At 39.4% G+C, this 20,634-nt stretch overlaps 1 protein-coding gene across 2 annotated transcripts in view; it reads left to right on the top strand.

The window, feature by feature from the left end:
* The window catches only part of aadac (arylacetamide deacetylase), a 38,502-nt gene extending 31,893 nt beyond the window's left edge, over nt 1–6,609 (top strand). For both annotated transcript variants that reach the window (XM_039654140.2, XM_089120831.1), the window contains exons 4-5: nt 5,231–5,402; nt 5,500–6,609. In XM_039654140.2, the coding sequence (XP_039510074.2) occupies nt 5,231–5,402; nt 5,500–6,120 (793 nt within the window). In that variant the 3' untranslated portion in view covers nt 6,121–6,609. The remainder of the gene's footprint in view (nt 1–5,230; nt 5,403–5,499) is intronic.
* Nucleotides 6,610–20,634: the final 14,025 nt, after the last annotated feature.

Below are 20,634 nucleotides of genomic sequence, written 5' to 3'. Positions count from 1 at the left end.
TTAAGTGGAGAGAAAGTGAATTGTTGTTCCTTTCTCTCTCTCTAAGCCTGCCAAAGGTTGATGATGCTTTCCCAATACAGATGTCTAATTCGCAGTCTAGACTGTTGGAGGTGTCGACTGTGGAACCTAGAAAGGGAAACTTTGTGATGTTTATCAGTACGCTGTTGTTGAAGGTGATTGTGGGTGAAAGCATAGCAGGTTGGTCAAAGACTACTGTTGTTCCCAGGCTGATCTTCAATCCAAACTCAGCAGCAAAAGAGGAGCACATAGTCTGTTGGCAATGAAGGCAGCATCATCAGCATATAGGAGTTCCCGGATGTGGACGTGGTTGATCTATGTTTTTACGCATAGTCTTGCCAGGTAGGCCAAGACAGCGGAAAAAAAAACATATACCAAACAGAGTTAGAGCTATTACACAGCATTGCTTCACGCCACAGTAAATTGGAATTTCCTTAGAGAGAAAGCCCTCTAACTGTATTGTTGCATTCATGTGAACATGAAATTCTTGTATGATTTTCAAGAGTTTGGGTGGACAGCCCAGTTGACTAAGTATGGTAAAGAGACAGGACCATAGACTGTAATATAGACGAGTGTCCGTGACGTCAACTGTAGGTTCCTGAAGAGCGTTTTTGAAGCCTAAAGTGGCCGGGCCGGCCGTCACCATCTTGGCAGCGCGTCACATCTCGTCACTACCACATAAAATAAAATTGGCGAGATGTGAGTGGAGCGAAGGTGCTAATGCTATATACTACTGGCCTCGCGCTAAAGTGACAGCTGGTTGAAGAAGTAAAGCCAATAGTTCATGTTTTTGCCCTTCGAAAAAAAATATTATTAAAAAATGTAACTAAAATTGAGAGTGTGTATTGTGATGTATTATTATTATGCTATAAAAATGTATTATCATGCATTAACTTACAATATTGCTCTGAGCTTGTGCGTGTGACAGTGATTCATGCGCAAGCATGTCAGTCAGCATGGCATCGTAAAGAGCTTTATTCAGTCCATTTTAAAATCTGATTTTGGCCGCAATTTTTTGGCCGCATTTTTCTCAATTTCTCAATTTCAAATGGGTTAAACCAAAGATATTACCTCAGAAGTTCAAGTAAATGCACAAGAAATCCGCTCTCATTCAAGGGTGTACATGCATGGACGGAGAGAAAGCACTGACACCTGCAGGATTTTATCTGACGATACTTTTTATTTAACACTAAAAAGTTAAATAAGCATATCTATTTCATGAGAGCAACAGTACCCCATAATGAGTGTGGTCTCCATAGACGTTTTTAGCAACGAAATTGTCAGACATGCGAGGAAAACAACTGGAAATACAGCGCTGGTTGTTCTCTCCATACTCGACAACAATGGAGTCCAACTGCGTGGGTGACGGTATAATGTGTGTATTAAAGGAGAACTCCAGCGAACAATGAACCTTTGGTGTAATAAAACATCGGTACCTAGTCAATCGTTCTCTGAGATTTGTTTTCATGATAATCGAATGTAAAGAGTTTTATCTCTAAAAACTGTTTAGCGTATAATGCTAGTGATGGTGGCATTGACTAAGTAAAAAGAAATCGCTAGTTTATACCACTAACAAGGCTCAAAATAGCCCTACACTAACACAGTAACATAATGAGGGTCTCTGCATGCAAAAAGAAGCATTGAGAACTGTGTAAGTGTAGCTACAGACCGTTTAATAAGAAGATACTTTATGAAGACAGTTCACTTCGGCTATACAGACAGGAACCATCTTTGTAAATAGTCTTGATAAGTCAAACCACGAACGTCGTGCTGAGTGAGCTGAACCGAAGTAAAATCCTGACAAGTGTCGTCTTTTATTTTTATTATTTTTACAAATGTAATCAAGATTTTTTTTTAAGTACTAGATGTTTTGGGATATTTAACATGACATTTTAATTACATAATGATGAAATAAACGAAATGACTCGATAAAAGATTAGTTCATTTTGCTGAACGAGACTCAAAGATCCGAGTCAGTGAAATGATCCGAACTTCCCACTACTAGTGTGGGTGTGGTCACATTAGAGTTAATGAGTAGATGCATGAGAAACCATACCTCTCGTTGATTTCATACGAATTAAATAAATAGAGAATATTTGTTTTGAAATGAATTGCTTCATTTAAAAGTAGACACTTCACTTGCTTTCTAAAGACATCTCTCATATCTGTGTGGTAAGTATTCGCTAGGTTACAATTCATTTTCTGACACATTTCAGAATGGACTTCACTGAGAGAGAGAGATAGAGATGACAGAACGTGCATCCTGTTTGTTTTCTATATTTTATGAAAAGCACAACATTAGGTTTTTGTGAGTGTACACACAAAAAAAAAGGATAAAAAGCGAGGTGGTCGTGCCGGTGCCTCTGCCGACCCCAGGGAGTTACCCACTAATAACTGGTTTAAAATGCTGCTGCAAGGCTTTTAACAGGTACTCGTAAGAGAGACCACATTACTTCTGTTTTTGGTTCCTTACATTGGCTGAATAGAAAAGAATAGAATAGAAATTATTTTATTTGGTATTTGGTGGAATTAAGAAATGTGAGCCGAAATGGTCTTTAAAGTCAGCTGACCAGCTGGCCTTTGCGATTTCTGGGACCCAGTGAAAAACGGGTGGAGATCTAGCATTTGCGGTGGAATTTCCTAAACTTTGGAATGTTCCCACGATAAGTGTTTAAGCGCAAATTAAAATAAGATTTCCTGCATTAGCATATGAGCTAGGGTTATGGGTTACCTTCTGGTTTTTAAGTTATTTGCTTATTTGTTGTGCTTTTTATTGTTGTGTCTTTTATGATTGCCTCTGTATGCGGTTCATTAAATTGTACAATTTGTTCGACAGAATTCTGTTAATATAGTGCTTAATAAATAAACAATACAAAAAGGAAGCGGAAAGAGTCAATAAAAGATTGATCAGAGATGTATCAGAAGGAGGAACACATATCAGTTAACTGCTGTATCAGATATAGGCATGCAATACAGGCATACTGTGAAAAGAGCTGCTAAGTTATTGTAACACACCCTTCATCTGGCAACCTACATGAGATTGAACAACAGCTGAAAAATTAAACACATGTGGAGTGTGCTTGAGAGCAATTTCAGTACCTCCAGGAACAGGGTTGGAAAACGCCGCTATTGTGAGTGTGCTGTATGCCTTTGTTTTGTTGGTTGTTGTGTTTGATCCCCTCCTTTTCACTTCCCATGTTCATCTCTCACCTCTTCCAATCATCAGTCAAAATTTCCAGTTTTACACATTCTGTGTTTTAGCCTTTTTTAAATCTGAGGTATGAACGATCAGTGCTAAAATGGGATCTTAATGACCCTTAAAAAACGTGCATGCCCTAATACCGATGACAGCACTCACTGACTGGTTATAATCAATTATATCTTCCTACAACCACCCTAGTTTGCTGACAAAGCCGAATTATGCACTTGCTGAGCACTAACTCTGTTGGAGCATTTTCAATAAAAGGAAATAAATATGTGGATGTACAAACAGAGGCTCTAGTCTGCTCTTGGCAGACGCTGTTCTATTAACTTTTAGACAAACACAGCAGGAATGGCAGAAATGAATTTGCTGATGACACAGCTGTGGTCTGATAGGCATGAACAATGAGTCTGCAGTAAGAGTAAGCCCTCTCTGCACATGACGACACTGGAGCAATCTAAATCAGAACCACTGCATTGGCATGGACTGCAGCAAAAACAAGGACATGTGATAGCAATGGATCGAAAGAGATAAAGTTGAAACATAACAGCCAAAACAAACTTGGTGAAGAAACAATAAAATGTTTGATAACCTTCAGACCAAAAGTCTGATGCATTCTTTTTCATATACATGTAGAAATAATAGTGGAATATATAGTGGACTACAGGACGCACAAAACAGGACACGCTAAACATATATTATTTTGTTCTTCAACATTATTTGGCCAATTCATTTTGTTAAAAATAGTGACTGAAATTACAAGGAGAGATCTAGAAATGCAGATAATGAACTAACTTGAACCTGACTCAGTTTTCCAGACAAATACTTTGATACAGTGGGGAGAACAAGTATTTGATACACTGCCAATTTTGCAGGTTTTCCCACTTTACAAAGCATGCAGAAGTCTGTCATTTTTATCATAGGTACTCTTCAACTGGGAGTGACGAAATCTAAAACAAAAATCCAGAAAATCGCATTGTATGATTTTTAAGTAATTAAAATTAGCATTTTATTACATGACATAAGTATTTGATACATCTGAAAAGCACATCTTAAAGGGGTGATGAACTGAGAAATCTAATTTTCCTTGAGCTTTTGACATCTAAGAGGTCATCATATTATAAGGATATCCTGTAAGTTTCAGAACTGAAAACGTCCTTGTTAGTCCAATAAAAGCTTTAATTGACACCAGCCTCTGAAAACGCCTCGTTTTTAAAAGTGGGAAACTATGACGTCAAAGAGGATAAAACACCACCCCCGCAGAAGAAGATCAACACCTACGGTTTAGCCCCGCCCACCGATTCGCACTGTACACGCATAACTAAATAACAGGCCTACCTCGTGATGACAAACCGGATCGAGAGTGAAACTCAAAACTGTTCTCCACTCACAGCAGTGGGCGTTTACTTCCAAGTCTGCAATGCGAGACGCCATCCATCCATGATAAAAGTTAACCATCAGCTCCATGGTGTTAATAAAGGCCTTCTCAAGCGCAGTTGTGCCTTTGTGTAAGACAAATATCCATATTTATAACTTTATCGACTAAAATAAATAGCTTCCGGCACACAAAAGAGTTTCTATATGGGCTTTTGTCAATTGTCACACCTAGGGATGTTTCCATTGCGCCAGCAACTGATGCAGCATCTCGTTCCCTATTTAGGTTACAAAGATTCCACAAGTACTAGAAATATTTCCTAAGCGGGAAGTCTGTCAGAGCTTGGAAACCAACAACAAACACAAAACAAGCGTAGTGACCTCAGTTGCCAGTAGGGGAGGCTCAGCCACTAGTACAGATGGGATGCTACTCCTTCGTCCTTTCTATTAATTTATTAAAGTAAATTAAAACTGCAACAGTTGTAGTTTGTGCTGGCTTTGAACAGCCATGCTATCCACAACATCACTTCTACTCATGTGACATTGCTTAGGTTAATCAACAATTGAAGAATTGATTTTTCCTGACAGAAAAGTTGAATTAAGGGGAACAATACCAGCATGATTTGCTCTGTGCAGGTATCGTCTGGCCCCAGCTTATCATTTTCCTGCCCAATTTGAGGATGTGTATCGTGTGGTGAAGTACTTTCTTCACGTCGAGGTCCTGAAGGGCTACCATATCAATCCAGAACGGATTGCGGTGTCTGGAGACAGTGCAGGAGGCAACCTTGCAGCTGCAGTGGCTCAGCAGGTAAAGTCTAAGAAAAAAAGTTTACTTTTAAAAAGTGAGTTGTATTTTATGTGTAGTATAATCTTGATCTGTTTAATATTTATGTATGTATAATCAGTTGCAGAAGGACCCACAACAGCATGTCCAGCTAAAGGCCCAGGCTCTGATCTACCCCGTCCTGCAAGCCTTGGATCTTAACACTCCCTCCTACCAGCAGAACCAATACATGCCTATACTGCCTCGCACACTGATGGTGAGGTTTTGGAGCGAGTACTTCACCAGCGATAAGTCATTTTTCAGAGCCATGATGGCAAACAGACACAATAACCATGAATCGGCTGCTTTGCTTAAATTTGTCAATTGGAGTTCATACTTGCCTGATTCTTATCGCCAGACATACAATTACAGTGCTCCACCTGTGGTCACTAGACAAAGTCCAGTGCACTCTATTAGTCCCCATCATTCGCTTGCAGATCCACGAGCATCGCCATTGCTGGTGCCGGACACAATGTTGCGCTTCCTGCCTAAGGCCTATGTTTTGACCTGTGAGTATGATGTATTGCGGGATGATGGTTTGATGTATGTCACACGTCTGCGTAATGCTGGAGTTGATGTCACACATGAACATTACCCCGGTGGATTTCATGGTGCACTAATGTTCACTATGTGGCCCACAGACTTTGATATTGGACACAGGATGGTGGATAACTATGTCACATGGCTTAAGCAAAATCTATAAGATTAATGTATAATGCAACAGTGATTAATGCATCAGTTTTGGTTGAACTAGGTTATATATTTTGTTTTTATTTATTAAATTTTTTCCTGTTGTTTACAGTGCACCACTTTTTGTCTTAAAAAGGGCACACTTTTGATTGTATTAATCCATTATGGTACATTCCTATTATGACCAAATCTGGTCGTAAGAAACACTGGACTATATTATTTGTAAAGGTCAATCATAAATGAAGAGCGTTGACGATATGTATCCATTGCTATACCTTAACTATGTATGTTACTAATGAAGTTGTTCAACACGTTAGCATGACAATAATATATTTGTTGATCAATCTTCTTAACATTACACTAATATTGTTTTAATATTTAATTTATTGTTGTACTATATATTGTACTATTATTATTTCTCTAAATCTTTTGCAATTGTCACTGACTGCTTGACATTCTGACAGGTTGGTTTGATATGCAGTAAAAATGTCTGTCTGATGAATTTCCTGGTTCTCTGAATTTTTATCTTGCTACGTTTGTTTTGTATAAACAAAATAATATTTAGTTACAAGACGCCTGTTAGTAAAAACACAGTCTGAGAAATCAAGGAATGAGAGAAAATGAGCTTATAAACAAATCTGAATTATTAAATCAAAATTTGTTCTAAGTATATTGTCTTCAAACAATTTCAGTCATATGATGCTATGAAACAGGAAGAGCAAACTAAAACAACAAGCATCAATATCATCCACATAGTCCGGGCTCTCAAGTGTCACACATTGAACGTGACGGTCACTCATTTCGGTCTTTTGTCACGCACTCCCGCCTTGCATTATATTTCTCAGAACTATTTATAATATATTTAATATGCCAAAGCGCCCGAATATCTCTGGTCACGCTGCTCTCACTGTGGAACCGGCAGGAATCCACTCCCCTAGATAGTATCCACTATTGTATCTGGGTAAGATTTAAAGGGTACATATCATGCTTTTAAATCATTCATTTTTACATATAAATCATACCGTTGTGGTCTATATAAAACATAACTGCAATGCTTGGGTCTGAATTCCTCATTATTATAGCTCCACAAGCCCCTTTTCTGATGTGCGTCTGTGAGCGACCCGTTTCAAAGCGGCCCCTTTAAATAAAAAGGAGATGCGTCACACCCCGCCCGCTCTCCAGGTCGATGAGTTCACGATCAGTTCAACTCCCCCCGTTCGGCCATTTTGGTAGTTTGATTAGAGATATACGATTATATACGATATCTTCAAAGAACATATTCGAGCCAGAGCGAGCGAGTCGATAAAGACGACGACGAACCTGCAGAACAACCTTCATATGGATGTATTGGTATGTGAGTTAACTGTTTTGTGTTATTAGTGAAAGTCGACTATTTCTCTTGCAAAACAAGCACAAGATAAATGACTACGGTCTGATCTTACCACAAACAATCTGTATTGATAATATGATACGTTTAGAAAAGCATCAGAATGACCATTGATGAAACTCAAGAACAATAATACTGCAGACGTGTAACGTTACTTCAAAACAAAAACTGAGAAAGACAAAGGTACTGCTAAACCACGACCACCATGTGTTTTAAGAAAGTAAACTACTTTATTTTTATTAACGATATTTACAGCTTATTAAAATGCTCTGTTCGTCGTCTCCAAAGATAGAAGGAATTTACCCCTCATTCAGATGAAGTCGATCGGCAAACCCTTCTTTATACTGGCGGAGGTTGTTGAAGTGGGAATCCTTGAAGTGCTTCAGGTCACTAACGTACATCCAACAACCGAACATTTTGACTATCCCTCTCGTAACTTCTGCATCATTGAGCTCGGACTACAAAATCAGAGCGAGAAATAATAATGGCGGATTGCTCGAAGTGTTGGGCCGGTAGTCGATGTCCTTATTTGTCAGTTCCGCTGCAAATACGGTGACGCACTTGCTCAAAAAACGTCATAGAAAACAGAAAAATCTGAACAGGTTGAAAAATATGACCAAAACAGAATATAAAGATATAAAAGAAGCACCTGAAGAGAATAATTTAATCTTTTCTGTACTTATAAACACTCCAAATATACAACAAAATGCATTAAAGGGCTAAAAAAGTGGATTTTACATGATATGTCCCCTTTAACGCAACAACCAATGAAAAAAAGCATATCCTGGAATTGTTCACTTGATTCTGCCACAACATTTTCCAAAAGTTTACTTCACCCACTGGAGTTTCGATCATCACTTTGAGACCAGAGTAAGTCATGATTTAATGTTACAACAAATTCACAACTTGTTTAACACAATGAATGACGACTTGACTGCTGTTAGAGAATGTTTCCCAGATAATTAGCATCATATTTTCAGTGGTAGGGTAGTCCTAACTATGTTTCTGCAGAGTGACTATTCATTCTTCACAGCTTATAACATTTCTACCTTCAAAGAGAACACACATTTTCTTCCATTGCTTCACTAAATGGTTGTTCTCAGGAGGTCTCGTCTTTTCACAGCCACCTTTTGTGTACTTGGCTCATCATTCAAGTTTTTAATTGTCAAATATTTTGGGGGGAAAAATTGATAAATGTGCTAAAGACATTAAATTGTGCAAAATGCAAACATTATGCCGAAACATGTTTACCTGAAAGTGCTTGACCATGCTTGTCCTGGACACCGTGAGTGCAAACAACATGCTTGGTAAGTTGTTCAAAAAACCTATTGTAACATTGTAGTGTCGCATGAGTAACACATGTTTGTTGGCTTCATAGCATTTAGAAAGTATATGTTTTTTTTCTCCTTTGAGAAAACAGCTGCTCGTGACATTGAGAATTAACTTTTCCAGCCAGCTCAGGAACAAGCTGTATTTTGCAAAGTTTATGATGTTTTCTTGAAATCTGTTGTCGTAAAGCACATAGTGTTCAGACGAGCCAGTTAAAGGAGAAGTCCAGTGCAAAATGAACCTTTGGTCTAATAACACATTGGTACCTAGTCAACCGTTCTCTGAGATTTGTGTTCATGATAATCGAATGTAACGTTTTATCTCTAAAAACTGTTTAGATTATAATGCTAGTATAGACCCTTTTACAGCCCACGTGATCAAATAGTTGTGCGCACATTTTGGCAATGGAAGTGGTGTTGTTTCCCACCGGCATTATCGTGTTAGCAACTCTAAAAATGTATCAAAGCGGTTTCCAAGCATCAAAATGTCTGGTTGTTACGTTTACGGTTGCACTAATCGATATTCCACCAAGGTTTTATAGGATTCCGACGGGATCACGGCCGTTTCAGACGAACCTGCTGCAGGCGTTTAAACGTGTTGATTGGAGCGAGGACATAATAAAAAAATGCTCGCGTCTATATTCACAGTGCTTTTCAACTTCATTTGTAATTGTTATTAGTAGTTTAATTGCAATGTATGCAAGCAACATAGTTACTATTAAAGTACTATAGCATTGCAAAATAAAACTTTAAACAAAAGTGCGTCAATACAGCAATCAATAACAACATAAAATGTAAGGACAAGGATAAATGTAGGTCTGGGTGAAGAATAAGAATAAATGTAGGAAAGAATGATGGAAAAGAAGGAATGTAGGGAAAATGAAGGAAAACATATGTAGGTCTGGGTAATATGGTTGATTATACGCCTCATACATTGTTGTCTTGTGTCCTTGTCTTTGACTAGGAAGAATTTCTGATTTCAACACACAAAAGTCTGTGTCTATGTCATGGTATTTGGCGTTCTGTAGCTACATGACCGCAGACAACGTATTCATAAGCATCCAGTGATTTATATGCTCTTAATTTCTCTCGTGTGTACACGCTCGGTTTCTCAACTAAATACGCATATATATCTCGCCACTGTATATTTGGCCATCCACTAACGTCTTCTATCCACTCCACTATAGTACACGGATCTGGTAGCCGGTGTGGTGAAGAGATGAGTCCCCCTGAAGAGATGGGTCCCACCTTAGGACCCAAGCGATCCGATTGGTTCAAAGCTAGTTTTATGGGTAATCGCTTTAGTGCCTGGGGTTACAAATCACTTTATTAAAAGAGACGTTTGTAGTACGTTATAACGAGTCGTTAATGTATTTTAACTTTATATACTAGTATATAACCGAAGCTGTAGATTGTAAATTTAAACATTTCTCGTTCTTAGTGTTTTTTGTTAGCTTAGTAGCATAGCATTTATCCGATGATTCGTGCTAGCTGAGGTTTACCTATAGGGTTTACCGCAGCTTATGCTTACCGTATTCGAAATGCAATTATAATTGTCACTGTTTTTGTCTTAATAATCAGCGCGATATGTTGATAATATGAATTGTTTGTCTAACTGGATTACAGGACAGTGTAATAAAAATGACTGAATCACAAATCGTAATGTAATACTTAACAAACTTAATTCATATCATAATTTTCTTTTTTTTATTCTGATTAATGAAAGAAATAGCATTTTCAGGTATGTTTTGCAACGTTATTTGTTATTAAACAATAAGGCATAATCCATTTTTTTTAAATTGCATTCATGTCATTTTGTGTTCTAATTCAGATGAGTTGTCATAATTATTTCTTAAAACAGAACATCATACAATAGCACTCAATGCAATAAAATTAGTGAACCAAAACTTACAGGCTATAAAAAAATACATCTGATTAAATTACACAATACAATACTAAATGATTTCAACTGAATTACGAGATGTATTGGATTATATTTTTATTAACACAGAACTACAAGCAAAATTAACATTTATAGAGCTTTTTAAAATAAACAACAATACAGAACAGCTTTAAACAGACATACTGTAGGAAACCAAAGTATTAATCATCGATGTCTCTGTCACCAATTTTATGAATTAAAGCCATGAACTAATAAAGGCTTTTTAACTTTTGTACTACAATTCGAGTGCCTTGGATTAATAGTTTGATTTCAAACACAACTATCCCAACTTTCATTTCCCCAATATTTTTGTGATGGTCCTTCTGGCTATACAGTGTGAAGATCTGAATGAAAGTATCTTAATAGCTGTGTTAACAATGTTGAATGAACTGTAAGGTTAAATATTTTGAGAGATTAACCAATTAGACTCAAATAGATGCAGTGTCTTTTGCTGTATGTAAAGTTAAATCTGTAATTTGAAGTGATTCATATTGTATGTGCAGTCAATTTTTTTTCTATCTTGAGGCCTCAATGATGCAGTCAGGTCATGAGACGTGGAGGCTGAGTAACTCTGAAAACACACACAAACATGCTGTTGTACATGCAAAGTCTGTTGTTCTGTAACATCACTCACTGTTTTGTCTTAGATGGGCAAACTGGAAGGCACAACGCAGCAGGCGTAGTTAGCTCGCTGAACCTTGTCGTCATTTCCCCTTGGCAGGATTTACAAGGCCATTTTAATGACACACTCCACAAGATAAGATATCTCAGCCCAAAAGTGACTGAAACCTTCCATTCGTCTCAGTATTATAAGGCTGATCTGAACAACAGAAGATTACATTTCTTAATTAAAATATATACTATATAGTATATATTTAAACCAAAATGATACCTTAAATTGCGTACCTCAGGAATCAGTTCACACATTACATTGGTCGAAGTGTTCAAGCTTTTTTTCATTCTTTTGCTTGAACACAATGTTGTCAATGTGTCCGAGAAGTTCCTCAACATGTGCTGACAAGGCTGGATGAAAGCTCTTTGGTTTTGACATTTTCCCAGTCTTCGTTTGCCACCATTTGTTCCACGTAGGCTTCAGTGAGCCTTTCACAATTCCTTGGAACAACTCCTGAAAAAAAAAATATTTAATATAGTAAACAATATCTTGACATTTTTAAATTTCGTAAAATCTTATATGTACCTGAATTTCAGTGTCACTGACAAGAGAACAAATTCCTTTTTCCTCCACCTCCTCAACAGTCTCTGTAGACACCACAGGCTCCACAAACGGCAACAAAAACAATCATGTCTCACCCGGACCACGAAACCTAACAAACAGTGTTCCAGCCAATCACTGGCAAGGAGTATTTGAGGGTGGGTCTGGGGGGTTAGTGCGCGTGCACATGAAGGGTGTGTGTGTGTGAAGGAGAGCAGCGAAGCATCAGAGGGAAGTTTGAAAAATTACCGACACACGACCAAAGAGACGTCGTTCTGAGGAACAAATTAAAAGGGAGTCGGATAAAGAACGTGCGAAGTTCCGAATTTACATCGGTAGCAAAGCTTTTGAACGATGGCGAGAACGATGGTGAGAAGGGCTTCCAGTCCGACATTCAGGTTGCTCTGTTTTTGCTGGACAGGTGGGTAACGTTAAATTGTTTTTTTTCTTCTAAATTGACGCTTATGTTCGCCAAACCCACACAAGGATATAATTAGCTAGAACTATGCACGTTCACAATTATTTCAGGAAGCACGGAAGGGAGGGGGAGGAGATGAGATGCGGAGGAGGGCGGGTCTAGCTCCGATTTGTTTGAAAATATTCGAACGTCAACACCCAGGATCGCTTTGAGAACCTTTAATATAACAGCTTCAAAGTCGTTTCGGTGGTAAACAAAGTCATAGTAGGGCGAATCATCCTGGTAGTAGAGTTTCGGGGGGGGGGGGGGGGGCGCCGCCGGAAAAACCTGCCATACAAGTTTGAGAGTGGCGCCCCTGACACATCACGAAATGGTTTACGGCAATGACGTCAAACACATCAACAACAACATACTGTATGGAGCTACTTGCGAGCATCCAAGAAAACTCAGTCAGAAATGTACAGAAAAAGGGAAAGAGAATCGGACCGTGCTAAAAACCGGACAAGAGTACACTCGGCTTTCACTCGTTGGCGCGAGCTTAAAAGCAGCACTGGATTGTAACTGCGATGCTGACCTGGCGATCTTGTTGATGGACTTGTAAGTAAATCTCTTATTTGTAAACTTGTTTGCGTTCTATGTTGTATGTTGCTGCGCTGGCTTGTGGTATGTCATTTTTTACGGTGCTCATCTGTTGTTGATAATTAGACCAGTTCAATAATTCCCACACGTCTAGCTAGCTTTCGATTACCAGAGCTGTAAGCAAACTTCCTAACAAACAGTCGTTTCTCTTAGTCTTGTTGTTTTTTTCGTTATGTTTTATTGCCGAGCTTGCCACAAGAGCTAGTCAGCTGAACTCAGGTGTTGTGATGTGTATTTATCACGTAACTTTAGTCCTGTGTCTGGTTCAGATTTCTTATGGCGTGCGTAAGTTACTGTTATATAAATTTTACCTGACTAACAGTGCACTTCCCGACTGTAATTTTTCTTCAAATTGTTTTGATTATGAATCAATTAAATCTTGACGCTGTTGATGTTGATTCTTGCGATTATCATGAGGACATAGTCAATAGGCCTGAACAGATGGAACCAGGACCGAGCAGCAGCATCTCTAGTCACCAAGCCCTCCACTCTCCTCACCTATGCAGGCGATGTAGTACAGTGTTTGAACACCAATAGTCTGAAGGTGATTGGTAGGAAATATGTTCCTACCTTCCAACCCCCTGCTAAGTACACCGGTAAGTCTCATTGTAGAGCACAAGCCTTTAATGACCACTTATCATAATAACTTCTACATTCTACTTTCTTTAGGAGAGCTTATTGGAGTGGACTACCTGCTCAGTCAGACAGGACAACCACTTCAAAGAGTGAACCCAGATGCAGAGGAGACACACCAGCTGCTGGAAGACGTTAATGTGGAAGAGCTGGAAGATGAAGGATTTGAAGAGGACTTATCTGATGACCCTACCATGACGTTACTCTATGAAGACCTCACTATCATGGCTGACAGGGATGCACCGACAATTGAAACAGCTTCTTCTTCCACCCAGCCAGTCCCTCCATCCACTGCATCCTCCGTCCATCCAGCCGCTGCATCCTCCGTCCATCCAGCCGCTGCATCCTCCGTCCATCCAGCCGCTGCATCCCCGTCCATCCAGCCGCTGCATCCTCCGTCCATCCAGCCGCTGCATCCTCCGTCCATCCATCCGCTGCATCCTCCGTCCATCCAGCCGCTGCATCCTCCGTCCATCCAGCCGCTGCATCCTCCGTCCACCCAGCCGCTGCATCCTCCGTCCACCCAGCCGCTGCATCCTCCGTCCATCCAGCCGCTGCATCCTCCTTCCATCCAGCCGCTGCATCCTCTGATGTATTCACGGGTCAGCCTGATGTCAGTGCTCCAGATTCCCCTACTCAAATGTCTGAGAGGGATTTGGTATGTCAAATGTAATTATTTTAAAATTTGTTTAATGTGGTTATATTTGAAATCATACTATATTAGTTTTCTTTATGTCATTGTCTCAGGCTGTGAATGACAAAAATGTGCCAGGAATGGAATGTCGGCTTGTTGAGGCCATTTTTATCAGACTGTGCAGAATTCACAGAAATCCCAGGAGGAAGGGGAAGGACTCAACTTCTAGGTGGACTCTGATTTTACATGACTATGGCACAATCTGGCAACTGCTCCTCAATAATGGGCCTATTATGCAGAGCACAAATCTCCAGCTGGCGGAGGTCAATCAGACCACTCTGGTCCAGTGGCACAATGACAAAATAAGAAGGCAAGACCTGAGTGTTTTGTTGCAGGGCATCAATCTTCCTGCCCCTCTACCTGTTGCCGCTGAGCCTCTCCCACCTGTCAGTTTTCGGCCTGCTTCACTAAAGAGGTGTGTCACCTCCATGCAGCCTGAAAAAACAGCTGAGGTGGTTAGAGCAAAATTACCATCCCAGAGGCCGCTGCTTCCTATGCCTCAAGGCATTATGGGACCAGTCCAGGTTGTTACAACTGGGCTCAGCTCTTCTGCTACCTGTGTGTCTCAATCAACGCCTGCGTTCACTGTGTATGTTGTCCCTACACCCACAGCAAACCCTTTTTTAACTTCCCAGGCCAGCAGTGCTCCTCCACCCTCTGCAACTCTTCATACACGTCAGCCACGTGTGTATAATAGGAAAGTTTAGGCAAACACCTGCAAGAAATGTGTCCAGTTCCAAACAAAAGCAACAGGTCATAGCCAATACAAAGGCATCATCTACTGCCCAAACACAGAGACTTTAAACAAGGAACAGTGGCTTGAGCAGATAAAAAACAAAAAGTAATATTGAGCATTATACACACACACATATATATATATATATATATATATATATATATATATATATATATCTGTGTGTGTGGTCCATCATCTGGTTGTCTTGGTTTGTTTACTAAAGAAATGTTATAAGTAAAAATTTACTGTCCAGTTTAACTTTGTTTTTTTGTTGGGGGGTTCTAATAAAAATCATTATTGTTCATATAAAAAGTGTGTATTCAATTTCCAATTCACTTTAAGCTTTTATTTATCACCTCTGATTTATCCATAATGTCAGTGTGATGTCAGTGCTCCATTTATAATTTACTAAAAAAAATGTAGTTCAGTTAGAAGAGAGTATAAAAGAAAGTTAGAAGAGACCCATGAAAGAAATTATAATTGCAAGTACTGCAAAAAATGTAATTGTCTTCTCTGAGTGAATGTTGGCAATAAATAAAGGCCTTGCTGTTTAAATATATTAAAACTTTATTACAAAATATACACACAGTAAGCATGGCACAGATACAAATGATTTGAATAATTAAACATAAAATACAATTACCAAATAAATAAATAAAACAAATAAAAAAAGTATTAAAGGTCGAAGATTCAGGTCAACTGGAAAAAAAATATACAAAAAACAAAAACATATCAAATTAAAATAAAAGTCCCTGAGGAGGTTGAACCACTAACCTATTAATAAATAACAAATATAATAGTAATAAACTCTTACACAATGATAGAAACTTTCAAGCCACTGTTCTTTTGTAAGTGTCTCTGTGACAGGGCAGTAGATAGTCCCTCTAAACTGGCTGTGCCCGGTCGCTGCGGTCCTAAATTGCCCACACTTCCTGCAGGTATTTGCCTCAACCTTTCTGTGGTAGGGACGAGGGACAGTGGGTTGAGACTGACTGACCGTGGCAGGAGGTGGGAGGACGAAACTGGCAGTGTCTGAGGCTATAGGAAGAGGGCTTTGGGGGACAACAAACAGTGTGAAGGTAGGGGTAGTGTTGGAGGCAAGAGGAACGTTCGGGCTGGGGCTGGGAAGGACGGGTTCTGGAAGCTGGGGTTGAAGGTTGCCAACAGGACGAGGAATTATCGGCCTCAGGGGTATCAGCTTGGGTATGACTGCCTCGGTTGTATTGCCAGTGATGCGTCTTTTTAGTTTCGCTTGCCCAGCTGTGCTTTGTGGCAGTGTGTAAATATGTTGCTCTCCCTGAACCTGGGGTGGAGCAACAGCACGGACACTGGCAGGTGGGAGAGCCTCAGCAGCAACACCAAGAGGGTCAGGCAGATCGATCCCCTGAAGCAGAAGAGTCTGATCTTGCTTCTTAACCCTGCCGTTGTGCCACTGAACCAGAGTGGTCTGATTCACCTCCACGAGCTGGAGAGTAGTGTCCTGCATGATGGCACCATTAGACAGGATCAGCTGCCGGATCTAAGAATTCTAAGACGTTCTAAGAATATTGTACTAAGAAATGTTTTTATCAATGTTATGAGAACGTTCATCAATCACAAATAACTTCATAAAGATTTTCCTAGAACATTGCTCTAAGAACGTTTTCTATCAACGTTATGAGAACGTTCATCAATCACGAATAACGTCATAAAGATGTTCCAAGAACATTGGAACACAAGAACAACGTTATGAGAACGTTAATAACATTATATGAACGTTCCAAAAACATTATTTTAATAACATAAACGTTCCAAAAACATTATTTTAATAATGTTTTTTACAAACATTTACACAACTTTTAAAGAACATTAGTGAATGTTCTGGGAACGTTCCCTGTTAGCTGGGTGGGGCATCGAATCATTAAAAGTCATTAAAAGGCTTGTATCTTTATCAATGAGGTCTTAATTTTTTCAAACCTTTGACACCGACTGTTGTTGTAAAATATTTGGCCAAATATTAGTCTGAAATATAGGTAAGATTTGTATTGTTTATTTAAATATGTCTTTAAAAGTATTACATTTGTATTAAGTATTACATTACAAAGTATTACATACGTACTTCACTTAGTTATTAGTGTAGGCTTCTACCACTGTATTTAAGAATGAATGACATCTGATGTCTGACATCTAATCATTGTTGTGCATATCTTGGCAGATTAAACCACTTTGAAGATGGCGATTCCTGTAATCCTTAAGATCATCTTGACCGATGGCAGTTCTCAGATGTGGACTCTCAGAGGTGGACTCCTTGCATCCATTGATGACTTAATGGTTGAAGTCAAGAAACAGTGTGGACTTGAGGGCAATTTTAGGCTTCAATTTAAGGATTCCATGTTTGGAAATGAGTTCCTTAACCTTACCACAGTTTCAGAGGTAGAGGATAAAGGTGCTATTAAGATGATTGATATGGCCAAGCCCACTTTACAGCAAGAGGAGAGGTGCACTCCAGTCAATCAATCAGCTGGGCGGCTAAGCTTGTTAGCTCACCGGTAAATCCACTGACAGGTGGAGCTAACTGGAGATGTTGTACTGCGTGGGCAGCGTGGCTAACAATAGTATCCATGTTGGTAGACAGCCAGGGATGTGGTCCCGGATTCAGCTCGATATCCCCCGCCAACTGCAGCATAATCGCTATCTGGGCGAGACCCTGTTTAGTTGAGTGTCTCTTGCCTTTGTCCAATGAGGATGGGGCGTTGACATAGCCTTTCACCAGGAACTTTGAGTATAGCACGTGTTGGCTTCTCGCCGCAGTTATAAATAAAGACTCCTCTGTTCCCGCAGATAGGATTGCATGCCGGATTTGCACAATTATCAAACATGAAATTATTACGGCAGTTACCATCCATCTATTATTCAACTGGATAGAGGTAGGCGATAAAATAAACCTCATAGACATCGCAAACTGTTTAAACTGCAGAGACTTCTGTTGTCGTGCCTGTGAATAAGTAAGACTTGTGAGAGTATTATAGATCTGATCTTGGTATCAGACAAAGTGGTACTATTACTTATGGTATAAGTGACCATAATATAATTTTTTGTACAAGAAAAATTGGTTAAAAAAAACTTTTACTCTCACAAGACTGTACTATCCAGATCATTTAAACATTATTCCCAGGAAACTTTCAGGATGTTGGTTGATGAGGCGGATTGGTCCCCTGTTTTAAGGGTGCTTTCACACCTGCCTCATTTAGTTCGGTTGAATCGCACTAGAGTTCGTTTTCCCTCTTGGTGCGGTTCGTTTGGGCAGGTGTGAAAGCAGCAATCGCACTCTGGTGCGCACCAAAAGCGGACCAAACAAGCGTACTGAGACCTCCTCGAAGAGGTGGTCTCGGTACGCTTTCAAACGAACTCTGGAGCGGTTCGTTTGTGGTGAGAACGTGATCCAACCTCGAACAGACCTAACTGCCAAATAACTGCGCATTTTTGGACTAAACCAGCTGCCACAGTAAAACAAAATGATTATTTATATAGCCAATAGCGCTCATTTTAAGCCATGACTGACTTGCCTAAGCGTTCTGCACTCTCACTATAAAACACTCATCATAAACACTGAAGTTGTCCGCAGTCCGCACTGCACAGGGAATCTCTTATTTATCTATCGTATTTATCTATTTATCTCTTACTTATTTATCGCGTCTATACTTTGTTATTTATGAGGGGATTTGCGACCGGTGTAAACATGAAAGCACTGTGTCGAAGGAGAATATTCAGGCACGCTGTCTGGCCACACGATACTGTTGCGCGTCTTTCTGCGCGTCGTGTGTGCATGGAATGAATGAATGAGCGTGTGCATCAGGACTAGGGTTGGGAATCGTGAGAAATTTTTCGGTTCCGATTCCAGTTAAAACATCAATAAATAACAATATATAAAAACAAGAGTTCATAAAATAGCAGTTGAAACGGGACAGAAGCTACATGTTAAAAGATTGTCTGAATAGATGTGTTTTCACTTCGATTTATAATGTTTGTCCTGCACGTTTCAATTAAATACAAAGTGTGAATGTGTTGGGGAACTGACACATGACAATTTTTATTTTTCAAATATGGGTTCTATGCAATTTATAACTTAACTCATTTCATTTCAGCTGATTTTAATGCATAAGTACAATTGATTGTTAATGTGCTAGTACAACTATTTGCACTATTTGCTCTGTGTTGTTTTTCCAACAATGGCAAAGGAATCAACTATATATAATCAGACAACTAGTACACAGTTTACCTATCAGCATTTTAGCAGTTTTTATCCAGCTGCCAGCTAACGTTACCAGCATCAAGTGTAGTGTTAAATAGCCTTGCATGCACAATGTTTACGTTGCCTCTAACGTACGTTTATGAGCATCAGAGAGAAGCATAGATGCAAAATCTGCGTTGTTTTTTTGTATGAGATAGAGATGACACTGTTAGACGGGCGATCTAGCCTTACGCTAGCTGGTACTTGCTCATTACATAGCTTACTCATGTTACAAACGACAATTTGACTGGGTCTCCATCTGGATATGGATGACGGTATGGTATTACAAAAATGAATTACACGTAACTAGGAAATGATTCTTACCTTGTAAAAAATGCTTGCTGCAAATCCTGGAGTACTTGGAGGGCTGCAGTCCTTCCGGTTGATAGCAGTAACCCATCTATGCCTTCTCTCCCCATCAAATGGTATGCGATAAAACGACGTATTGGCTTTACCCTGTCTATTAGCACACCCCACGGCACAACACGAAATAACCATTTTATAACAAGAACGAAAACAAACACGTACTAATTTGGCTTACCGTCCGTCTACAGAATAGCTCTTCCGCCGTCCGTCATGGCGTTCAGAATTCGCGCGAGTAGAGCGTGACACCACGTGCAAAGGGTCTATAGCTAATGCTATCTAAATAAATATGTTTGCCACTATCTAACATAGTTGCCTAGACAACAGATACAACAAAACATTAACAGACTTTACAACCCGATAAAGATTATTTTTACTGATAAACATTTACAGTTCAGTTCTGACTCTGTACTTCCGGCTACGTCGCCCGTGACCTTTTGAACGTAATTACGTATTACGTGACGTTACAAACGCTCCTCAGAGAATATAGCAAGGCTAGCATTTGTCCTTAGAAAAGTTACATTTTTGGAATAAGTTTTGAAATAACGGATCGTTTCGCATGATAAGACCCTTATTCATCGTCTGGTGTCGTTTAAAGACATTTGAAGCTGCATCTGAAACTGTTATTAACTGTCTTTTGATACTTGAACCGTTTGGTTCCCATTGAAGTCCATTATATGGAGAAAATCCTGGAATGTTTTCATCAAAAACCTAAATTTCTTTTCGACTGAGGAAAGAAAGACATGGACATCTTGGATGACATGGGGGCGAGTAAATTATCAGCAAAAGTTTTTTCAAAAGTGAACTACTCCTTTAAGTGTTGAATTTTAGAAGTATTATTGTGTGTGTGTGTGCGTGTGTGTGTGATTTGTTTTAAAGCTGGTAGTGTAACCGTTTCATGACG

The sequence above is a fragment of the Pimephales promelas genome, chromosome 16, assembly GCF_988280905.1.
Source record: "Pimephales promelas chromosome 16, fPimPro1.hap1.1, whole genome shotgun sequence".
NCBI classification, from domain to species: domain Eukaryota; kingdom Metazoa; phylum Chordata; class Actinopteri; order Cypriniformes; family Leuciscidae; genus Pimephales; species Pimephales promelas.
This window is presented reverse-complemented; position numbering and strand designations above follow the sequence as displayed.